At 46.8% G+C, this 26,833-nt stretch overlaps 1 protein-coding gene across 1 annotated transcript in view; it reads right to left on the bottom strand.

Moving 5' to 3' along the window:
- RBM20 (RNA binding motif protein 20) overlaps positions 1–26,833 on the bottom strand; it is a 193,364-nt gene that overhangs the window by 14,081 nt on the left and 152,450 nt on the right. Inside the window, exons 6-11 of the mRNA XM_047072711.1 lie at positions 18,829–18,972; positions 16,597–16,728; positions 10,666–10,745; positions 8,216–8,885; positions 2,133–2,234; positions 362–1,022 (exon numbers count right to left, since the gene is read on the bottom strand). Of these exons, the coding sequence (XP_046928667.1) occupies positions 362–1,022; positions 2,133–2,234; positions 8,216–8,885; positions 10,666–10,745; positions 16,597–16,728; positions 18,829–18,972 (1,789 nt within the window). The remainder of the gene's footprint in view (positions 1–361; positions 1,023–2,132; positions 2,235–8,215; positions 8,886–10,665; positions 10,746–16,596; positions 16,729–18,828; positions 18,973–26,833) is intronic.

Raw genomic sequence — 26,833 nt, 5'->3', positions numbered from 1 at the left:
TGCAGCCATGACAGGCTGCTTGCTGACCGGAGGACCCGAAGCCCCTTGGCCTGATAACTCAAAGCTTTTGCTAGGTTTTAGTTGCCAGAGTCCACCTGGGCTCCCGTAAATTCAGAGAAGTCTGCCCTATCTGAGTTTGCTTCTCAGAAAACATGTGGCCTCCTATCTGATTTCCTTTACACCGTTTGCCTAAAAGCGCTAACCGTTTAACCAGGCCTTTAGAAGCTGGCTCTCTGCACCGACTTTAATGCTGGCTGAAACCTTAGTCATGTTCATTCCAGCCTGCACATGCCCACACACCTCCCTAGGTGAGCAGTGGTCCCATCAACCCAAGCGCACAGGAGAAAAGGGAGGTAGTTACCCTGGGTGGACACTCCTTGGCAAGCCTGGCTTTGGAGGTCAGTTTCGGTGCGGGGGCTGGCTTTCCCCTCCAGGGGACCGCCTTCACATGCCCCATCTTCGGGGGGCCCCCCGGCCTTGCAGTCATCGAGAGGTGGGCTAGGCTGCCGGGCCCCCTCCTCTGCTGGCTTGGGGGAAGACATTTGCTGGAGTGGAGGGGCCGGATGAACATCGGAGCTCTCCCCTCCCTTTGCCTGCTTCTCGTAGCAATCTGAACCCTCCAGTGAGAGGTCTGTCTTACGTTCAGCTGGCTTCCGCTCAGCGTCCAGATTTAGGCCAGGCATTTCCACGTCCATGTCACTGGGACAGCTCGTGGAAGCAGAAGGCAGATCTTTGGGTGACTTGAGGCTGAGTTCCGTAGCCCCGTTACCTACGGGCTTCACACACTCGTTGGTGAAATCCTTGGTTACGTCCAGGTCTAAGGTGGACGTCACACAGGGACATGTTTCTGGGCAGATTTTGTCCTTCTGCTCAATGGGCACAATTTCTTCCAGTTCTGGGATGTCTGGTTCCATAATAAAATCTTCCTCCTCCCCAACCTCGTCCACTGTAACCAGCTCCTCCATGTTAGTGGGATACCAGCTCTCCCCTTCTGCCTCACTTCCACTCTCCCAGTCTTGCTCCTGAACAAAAATGCAGAATAAGGGTCAGAGAGTGACTGAGAAGCAGGTCATAGTATTCAACCAGAGAGCACAAACCTTGACCACAGGACCCCTAAAAACCAGGAAGATCCTGAGCACTCTTACTTCTGCCTGGGAACATTTGCTGGCTAATGAGGAGCTGTAACCCACTCAAGTCCCACATCACTGATTCATCTCTAGGTTGGGGCTCAAAACAGCATTTGGAATAAGCCCTCAATGCTTCATCTACCATGTTTAAAACGGCACACAGAATTTCAAGCCCTGGTATGTAATAGGTGCTCAATAAACAGTTTTTAAATGAGTGAATGACAAACTTACAATCTCTAAATAAATCAACTTGCTGGAGCTATTTCCTTGCATGTAGGCCATCACTGAATGTAACAGTAGCAAAGTCCCCCCACCCCACCCCCACGCTAAATTCCCCCAAGGTCCCTTTCCAGCAAGGGTGCAACCTACATAGCCATGGCTCATACTCAGTCAGCCCCTCCTGAAACTTCTCTTCACGTCCCCAGCAGCCAGATTTCGGAGATCAACTTCCTTGCCAGTGATACCCATCTCTCTACCTCTCCTGACCAGAAAGACACAAAGCTGGCCACGTTCCAAACACATTTCTTTTTGCTGAGGCAGCCCCAACACTGTAAGTGGATGTTTTACTTTAATTAAGTCAAATAATCTTTGCGAGCACAGTAGATGTTTTGTTAGTCCCAGGGTCTGGGCATGCTGAAGTCAGGGCCCCAGCCTGTGCATCCAAAGCTCCCCTCTTCCCCCAGCCCCTCCCAAGGGACCTATTTTGGGAGCCTGGCTCTGAAGCCTGAGTCTTTTTTGGGCACATGTTTTCTCTTACGAGCACAGCCAAGTCGTTGGAGACTGAGGCAGAGCCCAGGCGTATGGTAAAGAGCTCCTTAGTAAAGACTGTGCAAAGATCCCAGGGAAAACCATTCTCCCAAAACCATTCTGGCTTCATTCGTGGAATCACAGGTGGGGTGTTGGACACATCCGTGCAGCGAGCGGGGCATCACAGGGCAGGATGGGGACTCCAGAGACGTGGTGCCCAATTGCCATCATGCACATGTGGCTCTACGCAAACTTTACCTTTGTCCTTGTGTCCTCTGCATCAGAGGATTCTGTTTCTTTCTCCTGCCTGCCCACTGATGCGGTGCTTTCTTCCATGCCCTCCTGCTCCTCTTTTCCAGCCTTACCAAAGGAAGAACAGAACAAACCAAATCAACAGTGAGCAGTGGCAGAGAAAAGAGGGAGAAAATGATGCTGAGCACAGCTAACAGTCACTAAGTGTGTTTTCACAGACACCATTTCCTTTATCCTCACAAAAACCCCTCGGAGGCAGGTGCTATGATCTTCATTTTACAGATGAGGAAATTAAGGCTCAGAGAGGTTAAGTAACTTGCTCAAAGTCACACAGACAAAGGAGGCACAGAAATGTCTTAATGGCTGAACTGATGTCTTTAGTGGGGCAGAAATCCCTGGCAAACTGGGTGCTTTTCGCTGTTATGAAACCTACAGACAGGAGAAGTAAAGGGACCAAGGGTGAACTGGCCCTGGGGTTAACAAACATCATGGTGACATCTCCCCCAAAGATCTGCTGCGGCCATAGAAGTCCCATCCAGGGCACTTATGAGTAGGAAGGGGGCGGTCAGCCGACCAGCGTCCTCTCACCCCTCGTTTGTCCTCTCTCTTTCCTAGAGCTACAGTCCAAACTAGCAATCCCCTCCCTTCTTCCTTCCTTCTATTCCTTCCCTCAAATTCAGTCCCTCATGACAGACAGTGCTCATGTCTGAGAGAGCGAACAGCTAGAAGCAGGTGTTCGGTTGGAGAATTAGCCTCTGAGCAGCCTTGAAAACAGGGTCAGCGAACACTCGTCCTCAGGTCAAATCTGAGCTCCTTTTACACAATCTGTGAATTAACAAGGCTTTTCACATTTTTAAATAGTTGCTTTTTAAACGATTACATAAGTGCCTACATAATATCTTCACGTTGGCCCCTTGGCCCACGTAGCCTAAAACGTTTGCTGTCTGGTGCTTTGTAGAACAAGTTTGCCAAACCTCATTTTAGAAGTTTTTGGAGGATACTCTCCCCTGACTTAAACTTTGGCCACCAGATCAGTGACTCTTCCTGGACTTTCTCAGGGGCCAGCTGCATCTTCCCGACGATTCTGGCTGAGGTTGGCTCTGAGTAAGTGACTCTGCTTCTGATTCCTTACAACCGGACACACCCCTCTGGCGCTGACACAGAACCAGCTGGGGCAGGAGCTCAGAGCTGACTGGTTTAACCAGTTATTACCAGACAGGGGAAGAGAGCTAACATCCTCAGGTCCTCGCTCTTTCTGGTATTTGGAGCGGAAGATTCCAAGCTCTGCTCTGGTCTTCCAAGCTAGCCTAAGTGCAAAGCAGCTCCAAATGCCTTTTTAGCCATCAGAATCCATAGCTTCCACCAAAAGGAGAGGTCTTTTATTGTTATCTCCCTGAATAAACTACCTATGGCTCTCCCTTGTCCGAGTAAGTAACGCTTACCCTCCCCAAGCAAATTCCTCCAGCCACACTCCTAGGTGGACACAATAGAGCCCCCTCCAATTCCAGTTGGGAGAGGCAGGGGCAGCCTGGCCTGACGTAAGCTCACCATTTGCATCTAGGCGTTTCTTCCCTCAGGCAAAGGAAGAGCAGTGCCTTCAGTGTGCCCCTCGCCCTGGGATCACTTCAAGTGAGAGCAGCAGTTTAAGGGAAGCCAAGAAATGCAATCAATGCACCCAGCTGCCCGCGCCAGCTCACAGACTAAGATATTGGGCCCCAACTGTTGCAAGCAGAGCTCTGCCTCCACAGAGCTAGGCCTACGGTTAAACCACCTCCTAACTGGTCTCCCCCTTCTGCCCTGTAGCCTCCTCCCAAGTCTATTCTCCCCAAGGCGATCAAGAATGGTGACTCCACAAGGCAAAAACTGTCCTAACCTCACCACACCTTCTTGCTTAAATATTTCATTTGTTTCCCTTTGCACTCGGGATAAAGACACAAATCCGTAACCTGCCTACAACCTTGCATGATAAGGACCGTTGACAAACCAGACCTACGTCTCAGCATTCTAACCCTGGCTGTCTCTGTTCCTGCAACACTGACCCTCAGCCACAAGGCCTTTGCACATGCTGTTCTGTCTGTTCTCCTTCCTTTCATTCAGTGAAACCCATCATTCCTTCAAATCTCAACAGTCGCATCTTAACCCAGGGAAGCCTCTAATTCGTTGCCACCTTAACAGTAGTATATACCTCCATCTCCTTCTTAGCACTTAACTCATGCTCTTCTACTCATCTGAGGAATTATTTGATTAGTGTGTCTTTCCATTAGACCATGAGCTCCTGAGATCAAGGGTCATTTCAGTTTTCACTCAGAACTGTAGTCCCAGTGCTAGGTGCTCTGTGGATATTAGTCAATACAAGGATGGAGACTGGAAGGAGGGGGTGGAGTGGTTAACTAGCTCACACCTGCCTCTGGCATGCTTAGGTCTCTCTGTCTAGGCTCTGAACTGAGCATAAGTAGTTTTTCTGTTTCTCCCTTCTATGGACTGCCTATACTGGGGGCTGCATTCTAGGGAACCTTGGGCTCCATCTGGCCTACAGACATGTTCTAGTCTATACAGTTTCTAAAACGTGGAAAAATTTCAGAGATATGTGGATTTTGGTGCTGCTCTTTAAAAAATGGGGGATCTAATAGCACCCGGCTTGCATTCCTGAATGGCAGCCATAGAACAGAGCTGCGGGGTGGCTAACTGCCCCCAGTAGACAGGTACCCCCTCCTTGGTCTGCCATGATTACTTCTTTCCACGTTGGCTTCACCCCTATTACCAGGTCTGTGTCCCCTTCCTGGCTTCCTTTCTCCAGGCATCTGGGTCTATAACCCTTGATTGCCCTTCCAGTCAAGTGGAGGAATGTTTCCTACCCATGTTCACCCTACTCAGTGACTTGATCTCTTTCCTTCTTTCTATGGCCTTGTGGTCAAGGTTGAGTCTCAGGTGTGGACTTGGCCACTTACAAACACTGAACAGCACACACACTGGCCTCTCCAGCATGGGCACTTTCTCCAGACATCTTAGAGGTTTTGAATGAGCACAAGCTCATTAAAGCCCTATGACAGCCCTGTGATCACACCCATCTCACCAATGAGAAAATTGAGGCCCAGAAGAACAGGGAGTGACCTGGTTCTCAGAAGCCAGGCCTTTGTCTCCAGAGTCTGGGTCAGTCATTCCTTTTTTCCTTCAGCAAATACTTACTGGGCACCCACTCTGTGTCAAGCCCTGATTTCGGGACTGGGGACATAGCAGTGAGCACAGCAGACAAAAATTCCTGCCCTTGTGGAGGTTATGTTTGGAGGCTGTAGGAGACAGACACTAAATAAAATAAAGACAGACCAGGGGACAGGTTGGACCTAGGAGAGTTTGGCAAGGAAGGAAGACAAGTGAGTTGGGACACTGTGGTTTTATGTTGTGGGATTTGTCTCCAGGAATAAACTTGGGGGGGGGGGGAGCAGAACAACAAGTGAAAGGTGGGGAGGAAGGAGCCACGTGACTTTGGCAGGGGAGGGGTCTCAGGCAGGTGAACATGTGTAAAGACCCTGTGGTGGGAGGTGTCTGGTATGTTAGAAGAAGGCAAGGACACCGTCCTCAGCCAAGCTGTCTTCCGTCTCCAAGTTCAGTCACTGCCTGTTATCTGACTCCTGGGGCAGCCCTGGAGGATTTGGGTCGTTTTCAAGATTGTTATATACACTTGGAGATCAGTGAGGGAAAGTCTATGCTACTGATATTCCATCAAAAAAAGGGTTTGGGGCTTCCTGGCTCCCAAACCCACAGAAACAATCCATTGGGGACCCCAAGTCCCCACCAACTCCACTCTAGGGCTATTAGAGGCAGAACCAATTAAAGAGACAGAATTTGTGGAAACCCATGGGGCTTTCTGGGCATCTTTTTTTTTGCAACAGGGCTCTGGGGATGACCCATAGCATGTGTCAGCTTAAATGGGCAAACCGATGAAAGCAGGTGGGTGAAATAGTAGGAACAATACCGAGACTGAAGAAGAGTCTCAGAAATGTGGGTAGGCTTGTGAAGGGGCAGCTCCATCACTTTGCCATGGGGACACAGGGGGCTGGGCTGCTGGCGTGTGTATGAGGCCCAGGCTTGAGCCCTTGGCTCAAGGGGCTGCTGCTCTCTGTCCCTCTGTGACTCTTTGGAGGCACTGACCCATCACCAGCCCCTTAGGTACCTCCAGGTGTAGACACACTTCTTAAAAACACCCTCTGGTTCACAGGTCCTCGGGATCCAGTTCAAGTCCTCAGCAAGGCACAGAAAGGCCTCTGTGGACCCACCACACCCAGGTCCCTAATCTCACCTCCTGAGCAACCCCTGCTGTGCCAGTCAGGAAAAACCGTGGCTGACTTTGAGATGGGCGAAAAGACAACAGGGTGTTCTTTCCACGGACCGCTGGGCAGTTAGCTGTCCAGCACACCCTTTCCGGGGTGTCCCATCCTTAGGAGTTGGGGCCTTTTGTTATCTGGAACTATTTTATAACCCTGCAAACTACAGAAGACGGGTCGTAGTGCAAATGATTCTTGTTCCTAGAGATGCAATTTTAGCTGCTGGAGATGCAGCTGGCTTCCCGTGGAAAAGGCTTTACGTCTCTTAGCAAATTCATTTCAGCGTTCTCAATTGCCTTTCCGTGTTGCCTGTTCTTTGGCTTCTCCTTTGACCCAGCTTTTACATCTTACGGATCCCTCGTTAATTAGTGGGTTAAATAACATCTTTGACATGTATTCATTTTATGTTTGCACAAGAGCCAGGGTTTTACTGTTTAAAAACATTATTCTTTAATATGCCCTAAAGACACCGCCATGCTGAGTATCTCTAGGTTCTTGAAAACAGTCTTCTTTTCTCACTTTTGCCTTTGCTGCTTCCCAAATTGCTTTTGTCCCCACTTTCCATGCCTGGCCAAATGTCACCTCCTCTGTGCTGTTTTCCTCCTCTCCTGGTGCAGAAGTAACGCCCACAGAACAGCCCATCCGCTACTCCACTCCAGTATGGGTCCCACTGACCGTAAATCACTTTTGGTAGCTCTCCTTCTACCATTAGACCTTGGTCTCCACTACAGCCTGGACCATGTCCCCTTCACCTTTGGACCCCCTGTGCCTGGCACGCTACCTGTCAAAGTGGCCTCCCACCAATGCATATAGGAGTGAATGCAGTAGTGAACAAAAGCGTGACTCTTCAGCGACCATGGCCTTGAGAACTGGGCTCCTTATTTCAACTTAGTCACTGTCACTAACTCCTGAATCAAACTAGCAGACAGGCACGTAGGGTTTTTTAAATTGAGTTCCTTATGAAGCACCCCCTCCCCGACCTCCACGATCCCACTCCTACTTAAATGTAGGTGGTTTTGGGAAAGGAGGAAGTATAAACCAAGTCAGGATGTAAATTTTGTACCCAGAGTCCTCGCGGCTCACTGTGTGAACCGAAGTTATATAGCAGGTTATAAGCCCTTCCAGACGCTTGGATGAAAGGTGCCAGCCAACTGCCGAGCCTTTTTATTACAGTGGAAGTAAAACACTGGACAGTGTCTAGGGAGGCACTCCAAGCCCTGGGCACCCAGTGTCACGTAGTGGGTGGTGGCTGCTTCTCCTTTACCACCTCTCATTGAAGCCCCAGGGTCGGCAGATGCTTTTGGCAGGAGAAAGAATGGAGCAGACCAAAGACCTAATCTCCCTGAGCAGAGTCCGCGACACCGCAGGGCGCCTCCGCTCCGGGCACACGGGTCCACAGACGGCCTTTGCATCATGTCATGTCGCTGCCTAACTTCTAGTAAAGGTAGCCACGCACCAAGGGATTTGGAGCCCGATCGCTCTGTCATTTCCTGACCGTGTGTCCTTGGACAACTCCCTTAAGCTCTCTGTGCCTCAGTTTCCTTATCTATAGCAATAATAGTATTATTACCATTATTACCTCATACAGTTGCTGGCAAGATTAAATAACTTGACTGAGACAAAGTGTTTAGTACAGTGCCTGGCACAGAGTAAACATCCAATGAGTGTTCCATTCATTCAATAAATAAATGTTCATCATCATCATATTAATATTACTGTCCTCGGGAACCTGCCTCTCCTTACCTGGGGAAGAGATTGCATCGTTACCTCATTCCCCGCCATTCTGCTTTCTTTTCTATCATCAGCTCCTTCTTGGTCTCTATCAGGTCTCTTGGTTCTGTTTTTCTCACTCTGCTTAGACTTGACGCTCTCAGGGGCCCTAGTGACCTTCGGCTCCAGCCCGTCTTCCTTGCCTGAGTCCTCGGGGTGGGGGTGTCTGCTCTCCCGCAGCCTGGCCTCCTCTTTCCTCCTGGACCTCCCGGGAGCTTCCTGCTGCTGCTTTACATACTTGTCCGATTTGCCTTTGGGCTCCTTCCGGTAGTAGCTGTCTTCTCGGCTTTTGTAGCCCGAGGCGGAGTGCAGCGGGCTGGGGGACCCGGGCCTTGGGTGCTTTTCTCGGTGGCCCCTCCCTCCTTCCAGCCGCTCATCTAACTCCGCTTTGTCCAGTTGCCAGGGGTAGTGTTTGCGATCATGTGGCCACGCGTCTGCCCTGTCCCTCTTGTCCTCTCCATTCTCCCTCCAGGGGCTCGAGTCTCGCTCTTCCTCCCTTCTGGCATAGGGCGAGTGCTCCCACAAGTCCCGGCTGTTGCCCCAGTCGGTGCGGGTGGGGCCCAGAGGGCTGTGGGAAGAGCTGCAGGAGGTGAAGCTCGGCGTGTGGGACCTCGGGGACAGTGACCGGCTCACCGGACTGCGAGACCGTGGCCTTTCTGGGCCGTATCTGTGAAGGAGCCAAGGAGTGTGTTTTATGATCTGCACGTCCCCTGCCCCCATGCACAGATATGCCCAGTGGACATACTGTGCACTAACCCCATGTGGCCATACACTCTTCACCACAACCGCACAGCCAGCACAGAGAGTGGTGCAGGAGAAAGCTTTTCCTCCCCTCTGGCTTCTAAGGAGGAGGATTTTCCCAGAGTACAGTCCTGGCTGTCTCTGCCCTTTTACTCATTCTGCTTCTGGGAACTGGGATAAATAACTGGACTGGTTAGGCTCAACTCCATCTTTCTTCCTCTTGGAAGGAAGCTAAGCTCAGGGGACAGGCAACTCTCCCTCTGGATGTGTGTGTGTGTGTGGTGGGGGGGAAGGCAGTGGTTGCCCTGGTCTAGCCTGGTAGGCAAGGCTGCCTGACCCTGGGGTTCAATTAGCCAGCGTCTCGACTACAAGACCAAAGCCACAACTCCACCTGACTTTTACCGTAATGAAGGCAACCTCTTGGCCTCCATTTTTCTTGTTTGTTTCTCATCTCAGTTTGTTCAGGTCTTGGGCATAGTAGAAGGATGCTAATTACTGGGGGGGACAAGAGTGAGGAGGGCAGGCTCAGAGATTCCAAAACTAAAGAACTAGGAGGGAACTTTAGGGCTGGAGGGAACCTTAGAGCTCTGACCTGCTTGTGTTTCAGATGAGGGGACTGAATCCCAGAAAAGGGATTCTCAATCTGCCTAAGATTCAGAGCAAGACCTAGTTCTTTCAGACGCTCTGCTGAAGAACTGTGGGAAGCATGATCCGCCTTTAAATGCATCTTTAAAAAAACGCCAACCAACCATTTAAAAAAAACCCAAACAAATAAATGGGGATCCCAAACCTAAGCAGCTAGGTACATACAAAGACACACACACACACACACACACACACTCCCCAGCCTCTCTCTCTGGGGATTGTTTGGTGATTAAGCAGATCTAGTTAATCATGTACCCATTATTCTAAAAGAATGGGCAATTTTCGTTTGGTTTCCAAATACAGAAAAACCAGACAGCCCTCACTTACCAGGGGACACCCAGAGGTGGCTCCCTAGGACCAGGCTGCCTTGACCATCAATGGGGAAACAGCCTGGACCCAGCCTGGTGAGAGCACTATCTGTGGCAGCCCCAGGTAGAACCATGGAAAGTGCAGGCCAAGTGCTGGCTCCTGTGGTCTCCACCTTGGCTCTCCACAAGGGCTGTTTTCGTAGGGCAGCGACAGGGGGAAACTTGTACCCCCAACTTGACACGGTCCCAATTTCAGTCGGAAGAAAGGAGTTGGAAAACTGAATGCATTCAATGTTCAGAGTAGGTGACTGGGCAAGTCACTACTTTTGGGGGGTTCACCTACATTTCTGTTCCTATATCTACATTCAGCTCATGAAAAGCCAACAGCTGGGTCTAAATAGAACACACACACACACACACACACACACACACACACACACACACACTGACTTTAAGGTTTTTTAGCAGAGTGTAGCCTTGCCCCAAAGGGCCAAATATCAACAGAATCCCTTCTATATTCCTTTCTAACAAGGAGGTGCAGATGAGAGGAAGCCTACCATCTTGCATTTTCCTGAGGCTTAACCTGCGCAGCAGTTCTGGACGGCATCCGGCATGTGGAAAAGTAGGGCCCAGAAAGGCTGATGGACGGGGCAAGGGCAGGGCACAGTGTGACTCAATACCCGTAAGAATGAGAGACAAGAGAGTGTCCCAGCTGCCCAGAATCCTCCATGATGCCCAGAGCTGGGGCCTCACCTGTCTGCTTCCCGGAACATGTCCCTCTCCCTCTGGGAATGCATGTCCTGGATGATGGCAGCCACCGTTTTCCCGGGTTTCTAGGCAAAGTCAGAGAGGTCATCATCAGACCAGAGACAGCCATGCAAATACCAAAGGGAAACAGAGAGGACTTGGGTCCATTGCCCGGTCCACCCAAGGGGAAAAAAATACCTTTTTAGAGGAAGAAGAAGTTTAATCCAGGGAATGAGGAGTGTGAGCATAATGCTGAATGGAGGGGCCCCGACATTTTGGGTACCTCTTTATTGTAGAACATTTTAAATATATGCAAAAGCACACAGAATGGTATGTTGAACCCCCATGACTCCATTTCCATTGTCAACAATTCTGACCAACCTAGTTCATCTGTACCCGAACCCTTTCCCCACCCCATAGAATATTCTGAAGCAGATCTCAGACATAATATCTTCTCATCCATTCTATGAGGACACTGATATGGCTCAATAACACCATAGGGAACCATCCATGGTGCTTCTGGTCAACACATCTTGCTCTGTTTAAGACAAGGGTGAGAGGCCAAGCCCCATGCTGTTCCAGGGAAGTGCTGGCATACTCAAGGGGATGTACCTCACCTTGAGAATCTCAACCCAGGAAGAACAGCTCTGCTTGGCCTCTAGCTGCCTGAGTGATCTGGGGTCAAGTCTCGTTGTCTGTGGGAGGCTCCCTTTCTCCACCTATAAAGTTCAGATAATGAGGCCCATCTGGCATCCACCAATAGCCTCAGGGCACAGCAGACTAGGCTGATAAAGGCCACAGGTACTGGGCCGACATAAAAGGAGGTGTTGGAGGGTTTCACACCCTCTGAACCCTCTGTGGCTGTTTTCTAGGCCATGCCTCAAGAGTCCTGTGAAGATGCTGAAACTTTCCAGATGAGCCCTTAACTTGTCATTGCCAGACCCTGTCCCAGCAGCCCTGACAGTTTTCAACATTACTGTGCTTTCCAGGGTCTGCTTCCGTCCTCACCTGACTCCTTTTGCCTGGACACCCTCTCAGTTTATCTGACTCTCCTCATCCTTGAAGGACCTGCTCAGTAATCTTTCCCTTCTTTATACAACCAAGTCATACTGGCTTTTGCCACTGAACTTCTAGGAGCTCCCAAACTGATGCACTCGCTTAAGTCTTGTATAATTTCCACAAGAATAATTTGCCTCTTCGGTTACACAGCAAACTCTCCCCAAGTGAGGACCAAGCCTCCTATCAGCTGTAGCTCTCAGCACCATATCTTACATGAAATCAGTCACCGTCTGCTGATTTAATCTTCCTGTGAGCACCACAGGAACACACACAACTGCTTCTCAGGGCCAGAGACCCCCTCTGTGGCAGGGAAGCTGGCAAGACCAGTGGCCCTGAAACCAAGCCCTCTGCCGCCAAACTGCCTGGGACCCTCAATCCCACCCTGAATCTACTGACACGAAACCTCAGTAGAGGGAAACCTCTGCTCCAAACAACCTGAAAACTCCCCTGACGACTGGGAGACACTGGTTTAAACTATCCTAAGTTCCCTTCTGCATGTGAGACACTATGATTCTGGAGAAGTCTCTATGGAACAACCCAGAAAATAGCTCATCCTTCTTGTCTGGGTCTGCAGGAAGGAAAACTCACTTTTTATTGTTCCTTCAGATTTACTCTTCCTCATTCATTCCATGCATTTGCTGGATACATGTTATGTGAAAGGTTCTTACCCAAATGCCCTGAGGAATAGAGCCTTTGCCGCAAAGAGTGTATAGAGAGACACGATTATCAGCATGAGGAAATATTCAAGACAGGAGATGAGAGATACCTTAAATCTCTCTTTTCTCTCCCTGCACTTTGCCTGGTGAGCAAAAGGTAAAGTTAGAGGAAAAAGACCAATCAAAATTTCCCCCCACCTCTGCAAACCCTGGTGGGACCTCAAGCGGTGGCCCCTTGGGCCCAGAGACACATATGGATACAGTGTTTTGCTGTCTACCTCCCTAGAAGGCCATTTCCCCTTTTCCACCTCTGCTCTGGGGTGACACAGGCCTGGCCAGTCACAGCAAGGCCTTCCCTGGCCACAGAGATTGGTTCAGGTAAGGACATGTGTCCCAAACTAGCTCGAGCACAGACAAGGCCTCTCAGCACTTACGAGGAAGCTACTAGGAAAAACTCTGGCTCTGTTGTTGAAGGAAACGGGAGGCCAGAGCTGCTGAAGTCAATGAAGCCACCACGCCACCTAGAGGCTGGAGCCGGGGGCCATCCAGGGGGACCCCAAAATAACGCAAAGTGAACAGAAGGCAGAGTGCAGAAAAGCCAAGTCCTAATGATATCACTTAGGCCCTAAATGCAGCTGTGCCCGCAGCCGCAGCCAGGGTTACTCCTGGACTTTTCATTTACATGAGCCAATAAATTTCTTTCCTTACTTTAGTTGATGAGCTTACATGAGACAAATTTCTGTCACCTACAGAGAAAGTCCTAGCTGGCTTATGTCAACCTAAGGGCCATGATGCATGCATTGCTATGTAGTTAAAGTAGGTTTTGATATGCTTTCTATTAGAGGCATTGTGACAGTTTGGGAGCAGAAAATCCTTCCTAAAGGGTAGTTAATGTGTTCTAGACACATTGCAACATCTCCTGGGAGCTTGTTGGAAAGGCAGAATCACAGCCCTGCCCCAGATCTACTGAATCAGAAATCTTAACAAGACCTGTAAGTGACTTGTATGCACATTAAAGTTTGAGAAGCCCTGTTAGAATACTACCTGCTGCTTACTAGCTGGGTGACCATAAGCAAATTACCTGATTTCTCACATGGACAATGGAGACCCTACTAACACAATATAGAAGTGTAGATATTGTGCAAAACCAAAACAGTCCTAGGTTTTAATCATGGATCTTCCAGCAGCTATGAGCTTGTGCAAGTTACTGAACTTCTATGAGCCTCGGTTTCCTTACCTATAAAACCGAGATAATACCTGTCTGACAGGACTGATGTCAGGATTACAGAAGATAACATATATAAGGTGTTGGGCACGTGACTTGACCCAGAGTACCAGGACTCGAATAAAGGTATGTTATTCTTGTTATTATTGTTGTACTGTTATAGTTACTGCTATTATCCACCCTACACACCTCATAGGGGAAGGTGATTGCAAGACTCAAAGAGATAATACATGGAAAAAAAAAGTGCTTAAAACCGAAGAACTCAAGGTGGAGTCCTTTACTGATCCGGCACCTAAGGTTCACAGATGTAAAGCACCTTGTTCAAGCTCCTCAAAGCAGGAAGGGGTAAAATCTAGGCTGCACCACCACCCTCCAGTCTGAAATAGGTCACATGGTTGTCAATGGTTTTCCCTTTCTTCCTCACACCACTCTGTGAGCTCCTCCACAAGCTTGCTATGTCTATAACCATGGTGCCTGGTCCAGTGGGCACGCAGTGAACATCTGCTGAATGCAGACCTTGACCACGTGATCTCTTTAACACATGGTGTTTGCACCATCCTGAACTATTTCCCTCAGTAAGTACTGCAGTGCCTCAGTACCTTAATTTAAAAAGCTGAGTAGTGCTGTTCATCCGAATTAGATTCTTACAACCACATCTCATTTAGACACCAAAGATCCACTGGGAATTCAGTGCAGAAATTCAATTTTAGCCTCCAGAGGAGAATCCAGGAGAACAGAAACTTTGGCTGGATACATAATGGGATAGGACCTTTGATTTGTTGAGAAAAGCAACATGCTTGCATTCGCCAGAAAAAAAAAAAAAAACAAAACAAAACCCAACCAACCAAACAAACAAAAACCAGGTTCTGCTAGAATTGTTGGTGAAGGATCTTCAGAAGCAATAATTGCAAGCAAAGCTGAATCAAGACTGGCAACTGACAACAGGCTGACACATTACCATGTACGTACGTGGACTTGTCAGATCCTAGCAACAACCACTGAGCCTCTGTCTTCTGCCTTCAACCTTGAAGGCTGATTATGGGCTGTGGGTCTTAACCAACTGGACCCTATGTAAATATGGAATAAGCTGAAGCAAACTGGAAGACCCCTATTAAAATGGGACAGTAGAAAGCACAAAATGACAAGTAGATTGAAATATAAATATGAGGCACATGGGTGGCTCAGTTGGTTGGCATTGGATTCTTGATTTCGCTCACGTCATGACCCCAGGGCTGTGGGACTGAGCCCCACATCAGGCTCTGTGCTGAGCACAGAGCCTGCTTAAGATTCTCTGTCTCTCTCCCTCTGTCCCTCTCCTCCACTCACATTCTCTCTTTCTCTCTAAAATTAAAAAAAAAAAAATACATACATAGCAATAGTTACAATAAATCCAAAGGGACTAAGTGCTCCAGTTAAGTGAACTCCTTCCTGGAAACCATTAAGAAGACACAATCTAAAGACAAGCATGGGCAAATGACCCTAGAAGAAACTTTCCACCACAGAAGACCCAAATGGAATAGCCAACGAACATAGGAAAAGGGGCTCAACCTCAATTAGTAATCCGGAAAATAAAAAATAAAACCATGATAAACCATTATACTCTCCCAAGACAGGCAAAACTTAAAATGCCAGATAACGAAATGTTAGCAAGAATGCAGGCCACTGAACACCCTGACACTAGGAGGAATGTAAATCTAGGACAACTAATTTTGAAAAGAGCTTGCTACTATTACCTAGCAAAGTTCAGGGTAGGCATGCCTTGAGATCCAGCAATTCCACTCCCAGTTATGTACGTGCCCCTAGTTATATGCTCGTGTACCCGTGTACCAGGATACCGTGTTCAAGAGTGTTCACGGTAACCTTGTCCCTAATACCCTAACACTGGAAACAGCCCAAATGTCCACAGACAGTGGAACATATAGATAAATTTATAGTCGGACAATGGAAATTTACATAACGATGAAAATAAATAGACACACCCAGCATGGATGGCAGATGTTGAATGAAAGAACACAAAGAGTATAATTCCATTCATGTAAAGTTCAAAAATAGGCAAAACTAAACAATCACCTTAAGGGAGGCATAAGTGGGTTGTAGAGCTGTAAGGAAAAGCAAAGAAATGATCATCCTCCAAGTCAGGAGAGTGGAGAGGGAGGGGTAAAGCTTGAGGAGGGACTCAGAGGGGCTTCTGGGTGCCGCCGGTGTCTTATTTCTTGACTTTGGGGGTGGTTTTATGGGATTTATGGGATTTCAATCATTACTACTTTTAAAACTATACAATACATAATTAGTCATTTTTCTGAATATATGTTATACTTCACAATAGAGCAAGAAGAAAGGAAAAGGGAAAAGAAAAGGAAAGGGAAAGGAAAGGAAAGGAAAGGAAAGGAAAGGAAAGGAAAGGAAAGGAAAGAGAAAAGAAAAGAGAAATGTAGAATAAGCTAAAACAAACAAGCAAAAGCCCTGTTTGGAATTATCTGAATTCATCCCTGATAGTCATTCTGACAGTGGCCAATTCAGTCATGTGTTGCTTAGGAGGATTTCTATGGGGCTTAAGATATAATTATAGAGGATGGAGGAGAGAATAAGAGATCAAGGCAGGGCAGTAGTGAGAGAGGAAGTGAAAATTACTGAAGACCCGTAGTTCAGTACAGAAAAGGGAGTCCTATTCAGGAGGTTATACTCAGAGCTCCCACCTCTGAAATGCAACCACCTTCCCTTTCTTGTTTCATCCTTCAAGACTTCCCCTGCAGAATCCTCCTTGGGTCCCAGGTAGCTAGTCATCCTGTCCCTAAAATCCCTTTGCATTTTGTACTCACCTCAATAAGCATTCCACATTATAATGGCTGGACTTCCCACGTGATATCCCCAAAGGCAATGGGCAATTTGAGGACCTTTCCTTGTCCTCTCCTTCCCGCCAGCACTTAGGCCAGTGCCCGACAAGGAGATGCTCGGCTGATGCTTGCTGAATGACTGAACAGTCAGAAAATGCTTTACCTTCAGCTGCAATTCCTTGTATCTCTTGGACATCCGAATGAGCAACTTCTCACCATTGATCATGGCAGATTTTTCTTGGTAATACTGGACCATGGCCTGGGCAGCTTCTGTGTAAGCCATCTCTAAAAAGGCCTAGGGAAAAATGGAAGGACATATACTCAAGTTGACTTGTATGGTCTTCAACAAAATTCAGTACCAGGTATAATTCTGTGTCTACGAAGTTCAAGAATAGGCAAAACGAATCAATGCTGATAGAAGCTGGGGCTGAGCTCCCCTCTGGGGCGGGGGTGAGGTGCTGACTGGGAGGAGCATGAGGAAACCTTCTGAGGTTCTGGAAATGTTCTCTCTCTTGACCTGTGTGGTAATTACGTAGGGGTACACATGTAGAAAAGTGAATACACTTTAGAATATATACTTTATACCTCAATAAAAAGAAAAAAGAGCTCTCTTTGATCCCATCTGTTCAAAGAGACCTATTTATTAACCTCACCCAAAGGTTCATTATAGGATGGCGCCTCCCCGGATCCCCATGGTTACCAATGATTCTTAAATTATGTATGTCCATCCTGTGCTATATCATGCCACAGGAGTCCCCCTGGGATGGGAGGGTCCATTAACCCACAGTACCCTTAGGAGTAATAGGGGGGACAGTGGGTCTGTTGTACAAGTGACCTTGGGCTGACCCCTGCAAAATGTGCTATTTTGTCATGATGATGGCAGAAGACAGAGACACAGCCATGGGTATTTGAACTCTCACTTTCTTTGCAAAGAAAGAAAAATAGTAAACAACTCAGGGGCTCCCGAGGCTTGAAAGAAGGCCATGCCTTTTTGAATTACAGAGAGAAGAAAACCCTCAGTTATATCTCCACAGCATTTTTCCTCTTTATTTAACTGTTCTGATAAAACACAAAGAACCAGGCTTTGGCATTCAATCAGTGTCTCCAGAGAGCTTCTAAATAGACTGTTTTGACTGACCTGCTGGTTTACCCCAATAGCTGCTGCAGCGGTTCACTGTCATCGTTTCTTAGATTCGTTTCATTTGTACTAAACTGATTGGTGCACTGATCTGGTCCCTTGATGTTGGAAAGGAAAAGTGGTCTGTGACAAGAGAGCCCTCTCTGTGAGCCCCTATACTCCTGATTCCTTGATCTGAGTGGGTTAACCAAGCTGGTTCTCCATCCTTCACCCACATTTGTTTTTGAATTTCAGAGATGCTTTTCCCTGCTGTCACAGTCTATGGCAGATGTGTGGGAGATGAACAAGTCAAGATTCTTTAGCGTTTTATTTCAGATTCTTCCACCCAGTTTTCTAAGTGCCTCTTTCTTGATGCAAACATTTTAGCACCTCCAGCTCTCAACTGTCAAATGGGAATAATACTAATTCGGTGACTCCCACTGCATTAGTGTTGCAAGCTGAATTTTGTACATTTACCCAAAATAGTCAGAACAAAGAGACTAAGTGAGTAGTCTAAGCCCACGTTGATGGAGAAAGACCACTGATGATCTGATGTGGCTCTGAGTCTCTAAAGTTCATGCCTTAATCAAGAAAAGGACTTCTATGTCTGTTCCTCTCGTTCATAAAATAAAAATATTTATTAACAAAAGATAAAATATTTTTTAAAAATTCTTATTTCTGACCATTTCTCGGTATAAACTCCTCCTTTAACTTTAGAAGTGAAGACAACCATATTAACCCTCAAGTTCTCAGTCAATCCCCACAGGTTAAGGGTTCTTTGTCCTTGAGACTTACCAGGCACCCATCAATTCCCACCCACTCTCCTGCTATGAGACCCAAGGGCCTCTGGTGTTAACACCAAAGATCTGTGAAAAAAACCTGTTCCCAGTTAGCTGTTGGCTCACTCCAAATACAGGCCCTCAGATATCAGAAGCTTCTAGCATTAGCTCAGGGGGTTCATAACAGTGAAAAGACTCATGTCCATGGATTTCTATTTTGGGGGCCAGTTAGCTTTTCTGTGTTAAGGAGTACCTCACTCTGAAGTACCGCCTTACCTCTAAGCAACTCACAAAGGCCCGTACCCATCACAAGAAGAGTAAAATGAGACAAGTGTAGACAAAACACCACCACCACCAAAAACCTCTGTGCTGTCCCAGCAAGAGGCCAGCTGTGTATTACCTCTTTAAGAACAGCTTCTTTAAAAAAAATTATACAGTTCCCCTCCACCCATGTGGGGGTCTGTCTGGTACATACCAATGTGAAATTGCCCAGACCTACCTGATTAGTAGATTTCATGAGGATGTAATTAGTGACCTTTCCAAAAGGCAGCCCCAGGTTAATGACATCATTTTCCGTGCAGCTTCCTTCAGGGAGATTGCAGATGTGCACCACGCGGCCAGCACCCGTTTTCCGCTGTGCAAACTGATGGGAACAAAGAGCAGAGGCTGGTCTTCAAAAGACACTTCTCTCTGGCCCTCTATTCCGGATGTTTCTAATGGCCATCTTCCCCCAAATAATGATTGCAGGGATATAATTTCCGAAATTAATGCAGAAAAAGAACCCACTGACAGACACATACAAAATATCAATTTTATGCCACCCCTTTATAGAAAAGATTTGCAACAGTTTAATTTTTTTTTTTTTTTACATTTGTTTATTTTTGAGAGACCGAGTGAGACAGAGCACCAGCGGGGGATGGGCAGAGAGAGAAGGAGACACAGAATTTGAAGCAGGCTCCAGGCTCCAAGCAAGTGGTCAGCACAGGCCCCAACGCAGGGCTCGGACCCACAAACCGTGAGATCGTGACCTGAGCTGAAGTCAGATGCTCAACCAACTGAGCCACCTTAGGTGCCCCAAGATTTGCAACAGTTTAATGAGCAATCACTTCCAGGGCCGTCAAAGATATGAAGACATGGGCTTATCCATGTGTCACTGTGGGGAAGCTGTTCAGCTATGATCTCTTGAGAATATACTTTAGCAATATTTAATGGAACTTAAAGTATAGATAGCCCATGATCTTGCCATCCCACTTTTGGGAAATCTATCCTACAGAAATAAATGCACCAATATATAAAAACCTATGCACAAGGATATTGCTGTTACTTATAAGGTGGCAAAACCATTCTGGAGACAGCCTGGATGTCCAAGACTAGGGGAGTGTTTGAGTAAATGATGGTTCAAGTACCGGAAAACTACAGAGCCACTGAAAGGCAGAGGTAAATGAACCGATAAGGAATAATTTTAAAAATGGTTAAGTAAGTGGGGTGCCTGGAGGGCTCAATCGGTTAAGCACCAACTCTTGATTTTAGCTCAGGTCATGATCTCACGGGTCGTGAGTTTGAGCCCCACATCCTGCTGCAGATCCTCTGTCTCCCTCTTTCTGGCTCTCTCCCACTTACGCTTTCTCTCTCTCTCTCAAAAACAAATAAACGTTAAAAAAAATGATTAAGTAAAAAACAAGCTGCCAGGCAGCACGCGCAGTACAATGCCATTTTTTTTTAAAACAAAACAAAAAATCAGAATATATGAGAAAGAGATAGATAAGACAAGTGTTATAAAGTTTTAATAATTATTGGAGTCGGGGAAGGAATATACAAGGGATAAATTATTCTAGTGTCTATTGTTCTGTATGTTTGAAATTTTTCACAATGAAAAATTTGTTAAGGATATCAGCACAGACAGAGAAAGGCAGGCCGGGCAGGATACATATCAACCTGTCAACACTAGTTGTCTTCAAAGAACAGAACTGGAAGGGAATATGGGGAAAGATGTTTTTAACACTTTTTTATATACCTCATGTTGTTTGACTAGAGAAAAAGGAGCACAGCAAGCATTTTGGGGACCTTATCTATAGACATTCATGACAACAACCTGTGATTCAGGGCAGTGGCTCTCACAACTTTGTTAGCCATGGAATCCTTTCCTCCAGCAGCCCAATATATTTCACAAATAAGAGCAGCTGCTGTAGACAAACTCTGGGGTCCGGCACCCTGCCACTACCACCAGCCAGCAGTCCTAAAGAACACAGTTTGGAAGCCATGACCTGGGCCAAATCAAAGCTCTGGGAGGGAGGAAGTATGTCTGTTTGGTCTGTGCAAACCTTAATCAGACTGGAAGTCTCCAGGAGGTTCAAGAATTAGTAACCATAAGCCAATCCAGTGTGGAAGAGAAGGATGCAATTTTCCAAACCTGAAACATATTCTAATAGCATAGCCTACAACTGCATGATCACCATTTTCTAACATAAAGTGAACTTCAACATGTAATTACATTTGATGTGGGTCTCATCCCTAGCAAGGCTAATACTTGGGTAATTCCCTCGCAAGAAGCTGTCATTTGTCTCATCTGGGCTGAGGACAATTAGAGTCAATAAGAATTTCCTTTCATGGCTCAACGTTGCATTGGAGAAACCCAAGTGCCCCTTGCAGACCTGCCCCTCTGTGGTGTACAGAGGTCAGGCGCTTTCCCAAAGAGGAACGGGATTTGGTGTGTGGCCCAGGCAGTTCCCAGATCAGCCCTGGGCCTCCACGGAGTGCAGACAGAACTCCCCGTAAGATGTCAGACTTTGAGCCTGAGCCTGGCTCCCGGGGACTGACCCCTTCTCCAGGGATGACAGGAGGATGTTTGCCTCTCATTAGGGTGAGTGGTCTACACAAAGACACAGACCCAGCCGAGCTCTGAAGCAGGGCCAAGGGGCTGGTCATCTGAATTTATCAACAGGCCGGCTGAGCACGTTTCTGCCTCATGTGACTTTGCTGTGATCGGCCTGGGCCAAGTCGTGCTTGACCGACAGGGGAGACACACAGAACCACAGGGCCATTCTGGGCTGTGCCCTCTCCTTGCCTGTCCAGTTGCTTAGTGACCATCACAGAGGCCAGCACCTCTCTCACTATCTCCTGCAGCCTGAAGGAGCAATTCAAGAGGCTTGTATCCGAGCTGCTGGGTGGTGGAACATGCCTCCTGCAAAGTAAGCACCCTCTCACCCTCTTCACTCCTCCCAGAAGCCTTGCCAAAGCTAACCCCCAAGATCCAGGGCAATGATAAAGCTCAAGAGGAATTCATGCTGCAGACGTTGTTAGGTCCTAAATGAATGGGTCTCAAATGAAGGTTTACACACGGGGTGCCTGGCAGGCTCAGGTGGTGGAGCAAGTGACTCTTGATCTCTGGGTTGTGAGTTCGGGCTCCATGTTGGGTGTAGAGATGATCATGTAAAGACAAGATCTTTATTTTAAAAAAAAAGGTTTACACTTCAATTTTATTTTAGCTTTATTTATTTAAAAATGTTTAATGTTTATTTGTTTTGAGAGAGAGACCATGTGAGCAGGGGAGGGGCAGAGAGAGGAAAGAGAGAATCCCAAGCAGGCTCTGCCCTGATAGCACAGAGCCTGACGCAGGGCTCAATATCACGAACCATGAGATCATGACCTGAGCCGAAACCAAGAGCCTGATGCTTAACTGACTGAGCCCCCCAGGTGCCCCTACATTTAAATCTTAAAAGTACGTTTCATGAGCACTTTCTTCTCCCAAGATTTTTAATCAGACATAGAAGCTGGATTTTATTAATTCCCTGGCTGTCACTTAATATCAAAGAACCATGAGACTTTTTGTATCCTCACAGTTAATTATACTAATTAGGAGCTTCTCAACTGGCGATGTGTACATGGGTCATAGGTTCGCAAAATGCTGGCTCAGGGTAGAGGCCAAGTGCCTCCAAAGACCACCAGCAGCTTCTTCATTTCAACCAGATGTTTATCACTTTCTAAGCGACCCATGAAATGAAAATCTTGAAACTATGTTAATTGTTTCCGTGGTGTCTGGCTTCAGGGCGGGTGAAAGACCCTATCCAGCCAGAAAAAGAAACATTTATGTGTTATATTCTTTCACAAATATTTGATTTAGGATAGTTTGGTCTACGTTCTTCTCTGTCATTGATCTAAAATACTTTTTTGTTAAACTCAATTAGGTTCAAAATCATGTTTGATTCACAAAAGGTGTCCAGTTACTTGTATAATCATTCTAATCTATTCTTGGGATTGTTTACATAAACGTGGCTATTATTTGCCTTATGCCCTATGGCAGATCTGAATGATGAGGCAGAAAAGGAGGGAGGGAGAGGAGTGGGGAGAGGAGTATAAAGGAGAATGAGGTCTTCAGGTGGACAGTTAGAGCAAAATTTGTCCACTGGGGGCACGGATGACCCTGAGTGCCTTTGAGCATGCAGCACGATGCTGTACATTGATTTCCAGCCTGGGTTCTCTAACACTTCCTTTTTTTTTTTTTTAATTTTTTTTTTAACGTTTATTTATTTTTGAGACAGAGAGAGACAGAGCATGAACAGGGGAGGGTCAGAGAGAGGGAGACACAGAATCTGAAACAGGCTCCAGGCTCTGAGCTGTCAGCACAGAACCCGATGCGGGGCTCGAACTCACGGACCGCGAGATCATGACCTGAGCCGAAGTTGGACGCTTAACCGATTGAGCCACCCAGGCGCCCCCTCTCTAATACTTCCTTAAGGGTCTTTGAGGGTAACAATATTTCAGTGGGGGCGGTGGGGGGGGAGGGTTATGATTTTTGACATTTAAAAAACCTGAGTTGAGTCTCTTTCTCCTATCAATATGGTAATCCTGGTTAGATCTTAAGCTGATGAGAAAGTCTGATTGGTATGTCTGTGGTTTTGATTAATAAAAATGAGTTAATGAGTTAATTACTCATTAATATAAGTACTTTCTTTGGCAGATACAGTACTTTTCCAGACATGGAACGCAGGGCAGTGGCTGCTTGAGGTAGGTAGGAGTCAATGATGAAGGGGATGGGCTGTAAAAAGCTTGCGGCTTCCTGATGTAGTGGGAGACGGAAGACCTGGATTCGAGTCCCAGCTTGGCCACTGGTTGGGTGCATGACAGGGACAAACTTATTTCTCAGGGTCTGGAATGAGGGAGGTAGCCTATATGTCTAGAGTCCTTTCCGGATGTGAAATATCCACGTTTGTGTGGCTCTAAGTTCTACAATTTCACTCCTCCCAGAAGCCTTGCCAAAGGCTTGCCTAGGACCTAGGACAATGATAACCTTCCCCAACTGTGATGGGCATAAGCAGAAAACCTGTGTCTTCCCCACTCCCTGTCCCAGTGAATATAATGTTTTTGTCTTCCTTCTCTATGTGATCGGCTGTTCAGCATGCATACGTTCACAACCATGTTCATCTTAAAAACATGCCTGTGTTGGGGGGTGGTCTCAACTTTATAGAGCTCAAGATCAGCTCCAAGCAGTGAGTACCTTGCTGATAAGCCCTCCCGCTCCCTGAATGTCTCTGTGTTTGCAGCTCCTAGAAGAGCTGAGATGATATATTGAGATGAACTAAAGATGCAGGCCTGGTGCCTCTATGAGGACAGACACACAGCGAGTCTGAGCCTTAAGGCTCTTGGCACCAGTACCATGGCAGTGAGAGCCTCAGACAGACCTGGATCTGCGTCTGTTGCCCAGTGACTAACCCTGAGCAAGTAAGTGAATTTTTCCAAGCCTGAGTTTGCTTATCTATCAAGCAGGGAAAATAAAAATTGATTCCACAGGACCCTTTAGAAGACAAAAATGGCACACAATGTAAGCAAACTGCCTTGGTGCAATGCCTGGCCTCCAGCAGGTTCCTTAAAACATATGTCTCTTTGTTTCCCTCAACAGTGAAAGGATGTGCTACAATGCTCCTAGACTGAGAAAAAAAAAAATGCAACTATACTGTCATTATGTAAGAGAAAGTCTGTGTTGAAATTCATGCTGACATAGTTAGGCATGAAGAGGTACACTGTCTCCAATGGTTCAGGAAAAACACATCGTTGATTAGATGGATGGATGGACGGATGGATGGACGGACAGAAAAAGATGGGTGAACATAAGGACAACAGAGAGAGACAGAAACAGAATAAATGTAAAGGGCATACTTTACATATTCCAAAAGTAAAGGAATAGTGGATCTGGGCAAAAGGTATACCTCTCTTGCAACTTTTCTGTAAATCTGAACTCTATTAAAAGTTACAAAAAATGTATTTTAAAAGCTGTGCTATGGGACAGAAGAGTAGATGGGTTTAGAGAATATCGTTTAAGACCTGGCCAACTTGAATTTTTGATGTGAGGTGTTGATGGGCTCTGTTGACATCCCACTCACTGTTCTGCCTGGGAGGCACGTATGTGACAGGTGCATTTGAAACTTTCCAGCCTAGAGTAGAATCTCCAAGAGAGCTAAGGTGTCGGGGGTTGTAACCAAAGTCCTAACAACTAACCCAAAGGGACAGTAATCCTTTCCCAGGCTGGGGGGACATTTCAGTTAGCATGCAGGCTGGCACAGACCTGGAATGCCCCCATGTGCAATCAGGGGACTGGGCTGTACATTTTCACTTGCTGGGGCCACTTATTTAAAACCAGATGCTGCTTCTAATGGTTCATGCGGCTGGGTCCCAGACCTCCCAACTCACTCAATCTTTTATAAACAGATGGGAAGGTGAAAGCAGCAAACAGTTTGTATAGGAACATTCTGAGACCTTTCAATACCCTCTGGTGCAGGTGGGAACAGGCTTTGTAGATGAGTTCAAAGAGGAGACTCAGTTCAAATAACTCACAAAGTTGCAATGAAAATGTGGCTTAGGGAAACTGGCCTTTGGGGTGAGAGTAGTCTCTCAAAGTTCCTCCTAGGACAACGAAGTGTAGATTGGATCTTCAATAAACAATTTCTGTGGTCCAGCGTGATCCCTTTCAGGTGTGACCTAATTTCACCTGGCACACAGTCTCTGGTTTTGTGCTAAACACACCTAAAGACAGTCACAGGGCAAATATTTATTCCTCACGGTACTGATTTTGAACATGTTATGCAGATAGTAAATGGACATGGGCTGAATAGCTATGGATCTTGGCTTAACTTGGGAGGGTAGACACTGATGTCTTTATTGACACTTTCATATATTTCATAAAGCATACCAGCTTTGACTTGAAGTACATCTAGCTACTTTTACTGGTGCCAGACTTGCCTACAGGCTTTGGGTGGTGCACCTGCCAGGTAACTTCAATGTCCCTGTAAACTTTTTTTTAAAAAATTTTTTTTTTCAACGTTTATTTATTTTTGGGACAGAGAGAGACAGAGCATGAACAGGGGAGGGGCAGAGAGAGAGGCAGACACAGAATCGGAAACAGGCTCCAGGCTCTGAGCCGTCAGCCCAGAGCCCGACGCGGGGCTCGAACTCACGGACCGCGAGATCGTGACCTGGCTGAAGTCGGACGCTTAACCGACTGCGCCACCCAGGCGCCCCATGTCCCTGTAAACTTTAAAGTCACAGAATCCTACCCTATGATGCTTAGGAGAAGCTAAGGCGCTCAAACTGTAGGCAACTAAATAGTGGCAGATTTGTGATTACAACTCTGGTCCCGCAGAAAAATCGATCAATCGTAGACTTGATAAATCAAGGTAAGTGTACACAGTAGTAATGTTACAGCATAAGAGAGAGTTTTACGTTTAGAAATGGAAAGAGATAGAAATATCAATTAAAATATGTATTGAGAGCTTGTTTAAATAAAAAGAACCAAGTTGCACAACATTATGTGGCATTAAATGATTTTTACAAAAATACTTCTTAAAACACGTTTTTAAGTTTATTTATTTTGAGAGAGACAGAGACAGCGTGAGCAGATGAGGAGCAGACAGAGAGGGAAAGAGAGAGAATTCTAAGCAGGCTCCTTGCTGCCAGTGCAGAGTCTAACTCAGGCCTCACCAACCGTGAGATCATGACCTGAGTCAAAATCAAGAGTGAGACCCCGGGGCACCTGGAGCATCTGACTCTTGATTTCGGCTCAGGTGATGATCTCATGGTTCATGGGATCAAGCCCCACATCGGGCTCCAAGCTGATAGCACAGAGCCTACTTGGGATTCTCTCGCTCCCTCTCTCTGCCCCTCCCCTGCTTGTGTTCTCTCTTCTCTCAAAATAAATAAACTTAAAAAAAAAAAAGAATTGGAACACTTAACTGACTGAGTCACCCAGGTGCCCCTATACTTTTAAAAGTTAAACATGGACATGTACACCAGCTAGAGATAAATAGTATAAGACAGTCAATTCTCTCTATACGGCTAGATTTTCCATTTTTTTAAGAAAAATTTTTTTAACGTTTATTTATTTTTGACAGAGAGAGAGACAGAGCATGAGCAGGGGAGGGGCAGAGAGAGAGGGAGACATATCATCTGAAGCAGGCTCCAGGCTCTGAGCTGTCAGCACAGAGCCTGACGCGGGGCTCGAACTCACACTGCGA

This window comes from Lynx rufus, unplaced genomic scaffold (assembly GCF_022079265.1).
Source record: "Lynx rufus isolate CCGP_SWC_20201006 ecotype Redwood Valley unplaced genomic scaffold, mLynRuf1.p SCAF_11, whole genome shotgun sequence".
In the NCBI taxonomy this organism is placed as follows: domain Eukaryota; kingdom Metazoa; phylum Chordata; class Mammalia; order Carnivora; family Felidae; genus Lynx; species Lynx rufus.
This window is presented reverse-complemented; position numbering and strand designations above follow the sequence as displayed.